Source organism: Etheostoma spectabile, unplaced genomic scaffold (genome assembly GCF_008692095.1).
Source record: "Etheostoma spectabile isolate EspeVRDwgs_2016 unplaced genomic scaffold, UIUC_Espe_1.0 scaffold00006535, whole genome shotgun sequence".
In the NCBI taxonomy this organism is placed as follows: Eukaryota; Metazoa; Chordata; class Actinopteri; order Perciformes; family Percidae; genus Etheostoma; species Etheostoma spectabile.
This window is the reverse complement of record NW_022603395.1, coordinates 23,375-35,896: the sequence shown is the minus strand read 5'-3', so window position 1 is coordinate 35,896 and position 12,522 is coordinate 23,375. Positions and strand designations below refer to the sequence as shown.

Genomic DNA, 12,522 nt, shown 5'->3' with positions numbered 1-12,522 from the left:
ATGAAATCATGCTTATATGTAATTTTCCCATTACAATATATAATAAAGTGTGTACATATACACAGAAGTACATGAAGTTACATGGAAACACATCTATGAAGGTTATTAAACAGTAAGGCAATTACTGCAAATGATCCAGTAGATGGAGCCGATGTTCAATCAATGTTAGAGTTACAATGCATCGCCAAACTATATTACCCATAATGCAACTGCACCCTCCATGTAGTTGTGCTGATCAACCTTTAAACATCCGCAGCATCTCATTAAGAAAGAGTTCAGATCATAGACCGTAAATATTACTATTATATTCATATATACAGTCTATGGTCTGGATGTTATTAAAAGTAACACTAAAATAATTAGAAATAAATCCTGAACAGCAAACAAGTAGAGAGCACTCGATGCCCCCCCCCATCCTGGAGTTCACTGACTTTAAAAGTTAAACAGAAAGACCACAAACTCTCACAGGAACTTCATGCTTTTATTGTGAAAAGAGACAGAACTCCAAACTAAACATGACACAAGTCAACGGCATTTCTACAATTTCATGATCACAGCCTCCATCTTTTTTTCTGAGTACCCTGGGTATTACCATCGACCAATCACTGTCTTTTACATGGCATGTCCAAGATTTGGTTAAAAAACTGAAAATGAAGTTAGGTTTTTTCTTTAGGCTAAAGTCCTGTTTATCATTTGAAGCAATAAAACAACTTGTAAATGCAACATTCTTGTCTGTCTTGGACTACGGTGATATTTTATACATGCATTCAACCTCCCAGTGTCTTCATGTGGTGGACTCTGTGTCTCATGGAGCCTTGAGATTTATCACAAACTTAAAATCTCTCACTCATCACTGTTGGCTGTATTCTCGGGTCGGGGGGGTCTCCCTCTCCATTGGGCGTTGGATGCACTGGCATCTTTTTATTTCTAAGGCAGTATCAGGACTTCTTCCTCCTTATCTGAACACTTCCATCCTCCCGAGGTCTGCAGGGACACATCACCTGGTCTCACAGGATCTGGTTTTATTGACAGTCCCTAAAGCCCACACTGACTTTGTTAAAAAGGCTTGTATTGTTATTATGTATATCTATCTATCTATATTAATTTTGCAGCCCCCTCTGCATGGAATCAGCTTCAGAATGAACGAATGAATGAAGTTGGTCTCATATCTCATATTTTTAAAGGACCTTGCCAAAAAGGCAGTCTGGATGTCCCTGTTTTTAAATTGACTTAGGACCCAGGTTTGTTATGATGACATTGTTGGTTGAATATGAGTGAAAGTGTGTTTATGTATCTACCTGGAAGTGTCTCTGTCTATTTGAAACCGAGCTGCTGCCCCTTGCCAGGACACTCTTGTAAAAGAGATTTTTAATCTCAAGGACTTTTTTATCCTGGTTAAATTAAGGGTTTAATTGAATGAACATCTTTTATATTGAAGTTTTTCTGGACTAAAGATGGATATGTGTCTGAAGAGATATTTGTTTTGATAATCTTTTTCCAGCGTATCAGTATCCTGTGTGTTGGTCTTTCAGACCTTTTGTAGAGGAGACTACCTGTCCCCCCAGACCGGCCTTTAACGGATCCCATCAAATAAAACTATTGGGAGCGGAGGCCCAGTTTGTTTCTCAGAACAACTTCATCTGATCCCTTATGAATGGGCAGAAACCAGCTCTCTGGAGGAGAGGGGGACCACGGCGCCCCCTATAGGGGGTTTTGGGTTTATCTGGGAACAAAATGAACAAGGTCAATGGTGAGTGATCAGATAAAGTTCTAGATAAATATTCAGCATCTAATGCTCTATGAAATAGCCGTGAGGACAATAAGAACACATCAGTTCTAGTGAGGGATTTATGAGGGCATGAGTAAAAGGAAGAATCCCGAGTCTGAGGGGGATCTGCCTCCAAATGTCTGGTAGATTCAGATCTTTCATATATGTTTGAGTGGTCTTGGCTGCTTTGGACCTGGAAATGGTCTTAGTCCATTTGTCCAGACCAGGATCTAAACAGAAACTGAAACCACGTCCTATAAGTATTATGATGACACCTCGTCATTATAATCAGGGGAATAAAAATTTAGGAGTGACCATTGTTCTGAGAATATTCTCCAATTAATAAAGACATAACGCCCTGAGGGATCAATGACAGTACCAAGTATTTCCAGAGGTGTACTTTTACTTCTCAAAGCGGCCCCTCCTCTGCCCGTTGAACTGGATGATGACGACCCTACCTGCCCTACCCAGTCTCTCTTTCATTATTCATGTTCCTGCAAAGGGAGCTGAGGTTCTTGTAGGAAAGAGATATCTACGTGTAACTTTTTACGGTATGTCAAGACCCTTTTTCTTTTAAATCGGCCCATTCAATCCATCAACATTAAAGAAGTTCTCATTGGTCACGAGGAATCTGGCCAATCATCCTGAATCATTTCATTCATTGGTTCATAACAATGAGCTGACATATTCCTGGAAGTGTGATCCTGTCCAGACTCAGCTGATCAGCAGTGAGAGACAGGAGGAGACTCTCCGTCCTCCACAGGACACAGAGACACTGAGGAGCCAGGAAACCAGATCCCAAACCCAGGATAGAGAGTCTGAGTGAATGAGGTGTTGAAGGTGTGGAGGTGGATCAGTGAGTCAGAGGAGACTGTGTAGAAGGACAGAGAGCCAGCAGGACAGTCCACATACACTGCTACTCTACCAGAGACAGGGGGGACGGAGATGGATGTCGGTCTGTTATTGTGATAGACAGAGTAAAAACCATCAGAGCAGCTCAGACTCCAGGACTGATCATTATGTCCAAACTGACATTCTCTACTGTCTCCTCTCCTCCTGATTCCTCTGTAACTCACTGATATATCAACCCCTCCTCTGGTCTGGACCTCCCAGTAACAGCGACCAGTCAGACCATCTCTACACAGCAGCTGTTCCCAGGACTCAAACCTCTCTGGATGATCAGGATATGGCTGTTTCTTCTCCACATATGTCACCGTCCTGTTGTTGTCAGACAGTTTGAGGTTCCTGTGCACCGTGTTGGTGTCAACTGTGAGTTCACAGGAATCTGACGGAGAGAAGGAGACACAACACAGCTGCAGTTATTAACCAATCAGCTCTTTAGTGATGACATCACAGGGTTGAATGAGTGATGTCACAGTCTGATGAATGAAATTAAAAACACACTTACACTTCCTCAGACCTGGTGTCAACCATCTGACTCCAGCAGGCTCCACCCTGAAAGAAGGGGGGGCAGATATGTTATAGAGTTAAAATACAGGGTTCCTACACCTTTTCCAAGGTCAAAGTCAATACCTTCCCAACTTACATCAACTATTAACAAGGCTAGGCTAAGCCAGTTAAGCTAAACCTGTCGTGGACCTATCTTTGTTGAGTTGAAACTGATTTGATCCCTGAAAAGAAGAAAAATTATGTTTCCTAAAACCACGGATAGATATCTGTCCAAACTACTAAACAACTATAACAAAGGGAGTTACCATTTTAGTTCCTAATATCTCCTTTATGTTGATCAGTGTGTGTACCTTCTGCCAGCAGGTTGACTCCAGAGAGTGAAGGCTTCAGATGGACATGAAGAGCAGCCAGAACTCCTGAACACTCAGATGGACGAAGCTGAACACCTGTCCTGGTACAGTCCTCTCTACTCTTTAAAGATCTGTGTGAACACTCCTGAGACACTGAGGCTGATCTGATATCGATGCCACACTCTGTCAGGTCTGATTCATAGAAGATCAGGTTGCCTTTCTGCAGCTGCTCAAAAGCCAGTTTTCCCAGAAAGACCTGATCATCTTTCTGGTCTCTGGACTCCAGTGTGGATCTGTCTCAGCTCCTCCATCATACTTGATGTTCTTTACTTTGGACTGAACCACCAGGAAGTGGATGTACATCTCAGTCAGGGTCTTGCAGCTCTCCTCATCCCTGGTCTTCAACACGTCCTCCAGAACTGTAGCAGTGATCCAGCAGAAGACTGGGATGTGGCACATGATGTGGAGGCTTCGTGATGTCTTGATGTGGGAGATGATCTTGCTGGCCTGCTCCTCGTCTCTGAATCTCTTCCTGAAGTACTCCTCCTTCTGGGCGTCAGTGAACCCTCTGACCTCTGTCACCATGTCAACACACCCAGGAGGGATCTGATTGGCTGCTGCAGGTCGGGTGGTTATCCAGAGGCGAGCAGAGGGAAGCAGATCCCCCTGATGAGGTTTGTCAGCAGCACACCAACTGAGGTGGACTCTGTAACATCAGTCAGGATCTCAGTGTTAGGAAGTCCAGAGGAAGTCGACACTCATCCAGACCGTCAAAGATGAAGACCACCGGAACTCTTCAACCTCAGATTCCTGCTTCTTTGGTTTCACTAAAGAAGTAATCAACAAGTTCCACCAAGCTGAACTTTCTCTCTTTCAGCACATTCAGCTCTCTGAAGGTGAATGGGAATGTGAACTGGATGTCCTGGTTGGCTTTGCCTTCAGCCCAGTCCAGAGTGAACTTCTGTGTTAAGACTGTTTTCCCGATGCCAGCCACTCCCGTTGTCATCACGGCTCTGATTGGTTCATCTCTTCCAGGGGGGGGTTTAAAGATGTCTTCTTGTCTGATTGTTGGTTCTGGTCTGTCTGGTTTCCAGGATGCTGTTTCAATCTGTCTGACCTCATGTTGATCATTGACCCCTGCAGCCCCTCCCTTCATGAGGTAGATCTCTGTGAACATCTGATTCAGAACGGTTTGGTTTCCTGCTTTAGCAATCCCCTCAAACACACGCTGGAACTTCCTGTCTAGCTTAGATTGGAGTTTACGCTTACAAACTCCTGCTGAACTTCCTGAATGAATACAGAACAAAGAAGATCAGCAGGTGATTTATAAAGAAACAGGAACATACTCTGACCCTTCTCTGGAGACATTAGTAAACGTCACATTAGTCCAGCAAGTTAAATCTTTAGAGAAATCCTCTTACTGCTCTGCAGACGGTCAGCCAGCTCGTCCTGCTTCATTCTCCTCAGGAAGTGCAGTGTGATCTTCAGAAACGCCTCTCTGCTCCTCCTCTGCTCTTCATCCTCACCCTCCCTCTGACTCTCTGGGCATTCTGGGTAATCTGGTCTCAGAACCTTCTGGATCTTCTTCAGCTCGTTCTTCACAAAAGTGACGATGTTCTCCTCCAGCAGCTGGAACAGAAGATTATATGAATGACAATCAGACTGAAATCATGGAAGCAACCATCAGATCCATGATGGACAGACTGAGGACCCTCTGGTCTGAACAGGGCAGCATGGAGATGATTGGGAACAGAATAGATGTAAAAGTAGTTGGTGTACATGTACAGACCATAAAGATGGAGTCCAGGTGGGTTTGATGCTGCTGGGAGGACTGGGACCCACTGGGACCCTCTGAGCTCTCCTGGTCCACTCTGTGGAGGAATCAGGAAGAATTAGCTCCCATCATGTCTGTCCACACAGAGACACACAAGGTAAAGGTCCTGGGACTTAAAGTGTTGATTATAACATAGAATCAGATGGTTTCCCCTGACAGTAAAGATCTGGTGGTCCTGCTGACCCCCCTGTTGGTGGTCCTGCTGACCCCCCTGTTAATGGGCCTGATCTCCATGCCCGGCTTTACCGTAACGTTACATCTACAGCAACGGCTTTCAAGACTTCACCTGGAGCTCCCAATGAGAAGGTAAGTGTGTTCCTCTCTGCCATTGGCTGTCTCAGCCTAACGTTAGCTATCAGCTGACATGGGGCTAACTTTAGAGCTTGTTGTTTGGGGACATCGATGTGAAAAACCCAACGGCAGAGACAAACAGACGTAACCAAACAGTCTTGCTGTCTGCTAGCAGCTGGGGGGGGCAACAGAGTCTGAGAACCTTTGACTACATAAGATATGTTTCCATCCACACATTTTTATCTGAATTAAGAGATATCAAATGAAAAATTCCTTATGGAAACAGTCAAATTTGATAAAATTTCATGACTCAAACAAAAAATGTTCATCTCATCAGATTTTATCTTGATGATATTCTTCTTATGTGATAAACACTGATGGAAACGTTATTTGTTGAATAAATAATGAATACCGATTAAGTTTTAGGTATATGACGGCAGTATTGTCGTGGGCTCAGGATGTTATGTTAGCGATGAATGCTTCCTCTGTCCCCCTCAATCCCCCCCCCCCCCCCCCCCCCCCGGTATTCCCAGCAGGAGAAGAACATCTGGGAAGAACGTTGCCGTTCCTGATCTGTAGCCTAGCCGATGGCTACGGGAGATTTAAAATGCTTTTTGATGGGGCTACAACACCAGATCCTATTGGTCCAGACCAGGTCCAGTATTAAACTGAGATCTAAAACTAGACTAACACAAAGAAGTTCAATGAACTAGACAAAAAACTGGGTTCAAAAGCTCAAACACCAGAGACTATACAGGACCAGACCAGATCCAGTATTTACCTAAAGTCAGTGAAGACTGGTTTAACTGGACAGCTTTCAGATGGAGAATATTAATATATGTGAAGAAGAAAGATGCTGAGAATAAACTCCAAAAACTTCTCTGGAGACATAAAAGTTAAAAGATGAATCAGTAATATTATAATATTATTAACAGCTGACCTCTCTCCAGCAGAGGGTTGATCTCCTTTAAAGTTAATATCGCGATCATGTGACCAGTCGCTCTTAAAGGACACACAGCTGGGTCCAAGATCAGGATCAGGATCAGGATCAGGTTCAGGATCAGGTTCAGGATCAGGTTCAGGAGACTCTGGTCTCTGCTTGATCCTGATAGAAAAACCCATTTATTTAGGGTCACATGTTCAGGTGGAGTAAAGTCTCCCAGCACATAATATAATATGAATATGTCTGTAGGCCTAATTATTAACATTTATTTGCCAATAATGCTTTACTCTCTGTCGAAAAGTCAATAAAAATATCTTTTGAAATCAGAACGTATTTTGAGAGAGACAGGAAATGATTTTGCAAAAATATTCTGATTTCAGTCATCAGCTCCAATAATTCCTTTCCAATAAAACAGTTGATTTGAAGGAGTGTGAGACAAGACCCCAAACAACCCAGGACGTAGTCCTGTCCAATCAGATGCTTTTTATGGGGCTACAACACCAGATCCTATTGGTCCAGACCAGGCCCAGTATTAAACTGAGATCTACAGTGAAGACCGGTCTCACTGGACAGCTTTCAGATGGAGAATATTAATATATGTGAAGAAGAAAGATGCTGAGAATAAACTCCAAAAACTTCTCTGGAGACATAAAAGTTAAAACATGAATCAGTAATATTAAAATATTAATAACAGCTGACCTCTCTCCAGCAGAGGGTTGATCTCCTTTAAAGTTAATATAACGTTCATGTGACCAGTCGCTCTTAAAGGACACACAGCTGGGTCCAGGGTCAAGATCAGGTTCAGGATCAGGATCTGGATCAGGAGACTCTGGTCTCTTCTTGGTCCTGATAGAAAATCCATTTATTTAGGGTCACATGTTCACATAGAGTAAAGTCTCCCAGTATGTAATATAATATTAATATGAATATGTCTGTAGGCCAAACTATTAACAATTACCTGTCAATAATGCTTTACTTTCTGTCCAAAACTCAAACATAATAATAACAAAACAATTTCAAAATGTCTGAACAGAAAGATGTTTTGAGAGAGACAGAATATGATTTTGCAAATTCTCATTTCAGACATCAGCTCCAATAATTTAACCCTCCATGGCATGGTGTTGCCCTCAGGCAACAAACCACTATTTTGGCCCACACACCCCCCCTTTAAATTTTTAAAAGTAACAAATCAAATTAAAAGTCAGATGATAAGTCTGTGACCAATGAAATTTGAGGTGGGCGTCGGGTTGTTTTTGGAACCATTGCCGACTTGGACACACTGCTAGCAGAAGGTAAGATAAATTTCACTTTTTAACATCTTTAAATTTGAATAACTTTGTATAAATAATATCTGTGATGTAAATGAATATGTGAAGAAGCATATTTGATTGAGTAAAGACACTTTTTGTCTTTATTTATATAGTAAAATGGTAGTTTTTCATTTGTTGCCTCAGGGCAACATTGCACAGTTAGACCACTTTTGTTTGAACAATAACATTCTCATGGATAGAGATGTGCAGGGATGCATAGTTATCACCATAATCAATTTTTTGCTTTACTATTTACTGTTACTTATAGGAAATGGATGCACAAACATTTAATGGGTGTAAGGAAGAGGATCGAGCAGTTAGGCTTATTCCTTCTGACGGTGAGGACAGTGAGCTTGAGGAGAGGGACAGTGAGGAAGAGTGGACCCAAGAATCAGGTTTGAGGGAGAATAAGGAGATCAGAATTCAGTCAGTAGAGTAACATACTGTATGTAATGAACATGCGTGTGCGTGTGTGTATGTGTATGTCTGTGCGCGTGTGTGTGCGCGAGCATGTGTGCGTGTGGGTGGGTGAAGAGAGGTATATGACCTATTCTAATTTGAATCTTCCCTTTTTGAAAACAGATGGCCTATCTGATGACAATGAGTCTGTGGATGAAGAGGACAATGAAGTTGATGATGATGCATCAGAGGAAGATGTTCCACGCTTACCCCAGTGGAGAACACCCCACAGTGCCAACATCACTGATTACCCAGAATGGCAGGCCAGCCTGCCAAAATCAGACAATATCATGTGCCCCTACGAATACTTCAAGATGTTTTCTTCTGAAGACCTTCTGGAAGTAGTTGTAGAGCAGTCAAATTTATATGCCATTCAGTGTGACACCAACAAGCCCCTTAACATCACTACTAAAGAACTTGAGCAGTTCATGGGTGCAGCAGTGTACATGTCCTTGTTTGGATTACAGGCACACGCATGTTTTGGAACAAAGCCACCCGAGTGTCCCAGGTAGCTGACACCATGGCACTAAACAGATGGGAGTTCATCAAAAAATCCCTGCACTTCAACAACAACAATCAAGTAAGACAAGGAGAAAATGTTGACCTACTCCACAAAATCAGACCACTGGTCACTCATCTTACCTTGAAGCTGCAGACAATCCCAATGGGTGAGAAGCTGGCTGTAGATGAGCAGATGGTCCCTTTCAAGGGAAGAAATAGACTCAAGCAATACCTGCCATCAAAACCAAAAAGATGGGGCTACAAGATACTTATCTTGGCTCGCTCTGATGGTGTCCCGCACAATTTTGAGATTTACACAGGGAGAGTTGTGCAACCCCCGGAGCTGCCGGATGTAGGAGCAAGTGGCAACGTTGTCCTTCGCCTGGCCCAGCCAATACCCACGCAGCAGAACTACAAGTTATTCTTTGACAACTGGTTCACAAGTGTCCCTCTGATACTCACACTAGCTCACCAGGGAATAAACTGTACTGGTACTATTCGGGCAACAGACTACCGGGTGTCAACTTGATGTGTGACGCTGAGTTGAAGAGAACAGGACGTGGTCTTTGAACAGAAGACGGCCATGGTTGGGGAAACCACCTTGCATGCTGTGAAGTGGTATGATAACCATTCAGTCAGTCTGCTCAGTGACTACATTGACGCACACCCAGTCACCGAGGTTGATAGGTGGGATCGCAAGCAGAAGAAGGTCATCAAAGTCCCCAGTCCTGCTGTGGTGAGAGAGTATAATAAGAATATGGGTGGGGTGGATCTGCTGGACTCTCTCATTGCACTGTACCGCAATAAAATCAGGTCGAAGAAGTGGTACCACCGGCTGATGTTCCACTTTATCGACATGACCATCGTGACTGCCTGGCTGCTCTACAGGAGAGACTGCAGCAGCACTGGGGTGAGGAAAGAGGAACAGATGAAGCTTTATACGTTCAAGTCGTATATTGCAGAAAGCCTGTGCAAAAGTGGCAAGAATCTGGATCGTAAGAGAGGTTGTCCCAGTTCCACAATTGCTGGGGAGTCTGATGAAAAGAGGAGAGGAGGACCCACTACACCCATTCCGGTCCCAGATGTGCGTCTGGACGCGACAGCCCACTGGATGGTCATATGTGAGAAGAAAGGGAGATGCAAGGTTCCAGGATGCAATGGTACACCTAAAGCCAAGTGCCAAAAATGTGATGTCCACCTCTGCTTCACATCCACCAGCAACTGCTTCCTGAGGTTTCACACAGAATAAAAGAGACTGTGCTTTGTAAAAAAGAGAAACACTGATTCAATCGGTACTGTTGTGTTCTTTTTCTGATTTTCTGATTTATATATTATCACGGACCCCCAAACTCCCAAAAACTAGGGTGAAATATTTTTTTCCTCCTAAAATAAAAATTCATGCCATAGAATTTCCAATAAAAACAGTTGATTTGAAGGAGTATGAGAGACATGACCCCAAACAACCCCGGACGTAGTCCCGTCCAACGAGACTGGATCCAGTTCTCTGGATGTCCCAACTCACCTCAGTCTTCTTCTTAACGTTTCTATTTCCCTTTCCATCTCAGTTCTCTCCTTCTGCCATTCAAGTCTCTCCATCACGCCTCTCTCCTCCATTTCTCTCCTCCTCTCCCTTACAGGTCTTTATTAGAGGAACGGGGGCTGCATGGACACACAGCTGGGTCCAGGTCCAGGTCCAGGTCCAGCAGGGTCTGGTCTCTGATGGGTCCTGTTAGAAAGAGAGGAAGACCACTTCTTAATGTCCAGAAACAGAAGCTGCTGGAGGAACTAGAAGCTATCGAGCAGAAGATAAAGTCTGAAGATCTTCACTGAATGATTTCTGCTCTCTGCTCATCCTGCTCTGTCGGTCCTCATCTTTCTGGGACAACAGGGACACTGGAAAGACCAGGACTAATGTCTTCTTTCTGTCCTCTAATGGAGACCAGACTCCAGGACTACTGTCTTCTTTCTGTCCTCTAATGGAGACCAGACTCCAGGACTAATGTCTTCTTTCTGTCCCCTAATGGAGACCAGACTCCAGGACTAATGTCATCTTTCGGTCCTCTAATGGAGACCTGACTCCAGGACTACTGTCTTCTTTCTGTCCCCTAATGGAGACCAGACTCCAGGACTAATGTCATCTTTCTGTCCTCTAATGGAGACCAGACTCCAGGACTACTGTCTTCTTTCTGTCCTCTAATGGAGACCAGACTCCAGGACCACTGTCTTCTTTCGGTCCTCTAATGGAGACCAGACTCCAGGACTACTGTCTTCTTTCTGTCCTCTAATGGAGACCAGACTCCAGGACTAATGTCATCTTTCTGTCCTCTAATGGAGACCAGACTCCAGGACTACTGTCTTCTTTCTGTCCTCTAATGGAGACCAGACTCCAGGACTAATGTCATCTTTCTGTCCTCTAATGGAGACCAGACTCCAGGACTAATGTCTTCTTTCTGCCCTCTAATGGAGACCAGACCCCAGGACTAATGTCTTCTTTCTGTCCTCTAATGGAGACCAGACTCCAGGACTAATGTCATCTTTCTGTCCTCTAATGGAGACCAGACTCCAGGACTAATGTCTTCTTTCTGTCCTCTAATGGAGACCAGACTCCATTATGAAAGTCAGTCTCCCCTTCCTGTCCTGTGCATCCTCCTCCTCATATTACTACAACAGTACCAGAGGCATTTTATTCTGAAAGGCTCCAGAGGAAACAGTAGAATCCTGTTGTGTCTGACTTTACGATGGTGGAAACGAGGGTTTGATTCCTGGATAGGAAGTTCCTCAAACCTCCTTTGGAGTACTTCCTGTTACAACATGCTAGGATGTTAGATTTTCACAATAAGAGCTTGTTTCTTCTTTGGTGTAACTGTGGTTGTTGTTGTCAAAGTGTAGTCATTCTTCCTATGTCCCGTGATTGCAACACAAGGGACTTATGGGAAGTAAAAACGCAGGCACGTGCACACACACGCACGTGCACACACACACACACACACACACACACACACACACACACCACACACACACACACCACACACACACACACACACACCACACACCACACACACACACCACACACACACAACTTCTACCGCTATAAATGAAAAAAAACTTAAATGTTAAACTTTCTCTAAAACACAACAGAACTTAAACAGTGCCAGATGATGTTTAAAGAGTTTAAATGAAAGTATATTTTAAATGCTCTATGAGACAGAAATAAAGGCTAAAGTACATTTTAACAGTACTACTGAGACAGTAATAAAGACTAAAGTATATTTTAACAGTACTTCTGAGACAGTAATAAAGACTAAAGTATATATTAACAGTATATCTGAGACAGTACCTCGGTCTGATACTCACACAAGATGTCGGTGGTCTTAGTGAAGACTTCAGGTCCAGGTCCAGGTCCAGGTCTAACTAATCCGGGTCCAGTTGAGGTGGTTTCTCTGCAGCTTTGTGCTCTGAAACTAAACCAACCACAGCTGGAGTTGACAAGTCAAACGGTGCAGACACACGATTATTATTATTATTATTATAATTATTATCAAAGTTAGTGTTTAATGACCTCCAGCTGGAGCTCCCCACGGAGAAAAATAACTGCGTCACAGTCTCTGGGAAGTGAAAGTAAATTTAAACAGGAAACAGGAAGACCGCCCAGAGAG

General features: G+C 43.6%; 1 protein-coding gene and 3 long non-coding RNA genes across 12 annotated transcripts in view; 3 read left to right on the top strand and 1 right to left on the bottom strand.

Annotated features, from left to right (window-relative positions):
• Positions 1-10,473, top strand: part of LOC116678157 (uncharacterized) — a 17,850-nt gene extending 7,377 nt beyond the window's left edge. Inside the window, exons 2-3 of the long non-coding RNA XR_004329182.1 lie at positions 4,920-4,922; positions 10,394-10,473. This is a non-coding gene — a long non-coding RNA (uncharacterized LOC116678157). The remainder of the gene's footprint in view (positions 1-4,919; positions 4,923-10,393) is intronic.
• The window catches only part of LOC116678159 (uncharacterized), an 18,194-nt gene extending 7,449 nt beyond the window's left edge, over positions 1-10,745 (top strand). Inside the window, exon 2 of the long non-coding RNA XR_004329185.1 lies at positions 10,552-10,745. This is a non-coding gene — a long non-coding RNA (uncharacterized LOC116678159). The remainder of the gene's footprint in view (positions 1-10,551) is intronic.
• Positions 1-12,522, bottom strand: part of LOC116678155 (protein NLRC3) — a 27,119-nt gene extending 14,597 nt beyond the window's left edge. For 3 of the 8 annotated variants that reach the window (XM_032508205.1, XM_032508210.1, XM_032508206.1), the window contains exons 1-4: positions 12,426-12,522; positions 10,389-10,592; positions 7,296-7,442; positions 6,594-6,758 (exon numbers count right to left, since the gene is read on the bottom strand). In XM_032508205.1, the coding sequence (XP_032364096.1) occupies positions 6,594-6,758; positions 7,296-7,442; positions 10,389-10,480 (404 nt within the window). In that variant the 5' untranslated portion in view covers positions 10,481-10,592; positions 12,426-12,522. Of the gene's footprint in view, positions 1-5,317; positions 5,400-6,593; positions 6,759-7,295; positions 7,443-10,388; positions 10,593-12,425 lie in introns of all 8 variants that reach the window. The other 5 variants (XM_032508215.1, XM_032508211.1, XM_032508207.1 and 2 more) reach the window with 4 other exon arrangements.
• Positions 6,570-6,919, top strand: LOC116678158 (uncharacterized). Of its 2 annotated transcripts, none has more exons than XR_004329184.1 (2): positions 6,570-6,675; positions 6,712-6,919. It is a non-coding gene; the product is annotated as an uncharacterized LOC116678158 (long non-coding RNA). The 2 variants fall into 2 exon arrangements; XR_004329183.1 differs by having other exon boundaries at positions 6,574-6,675; positions 6,706-6,919.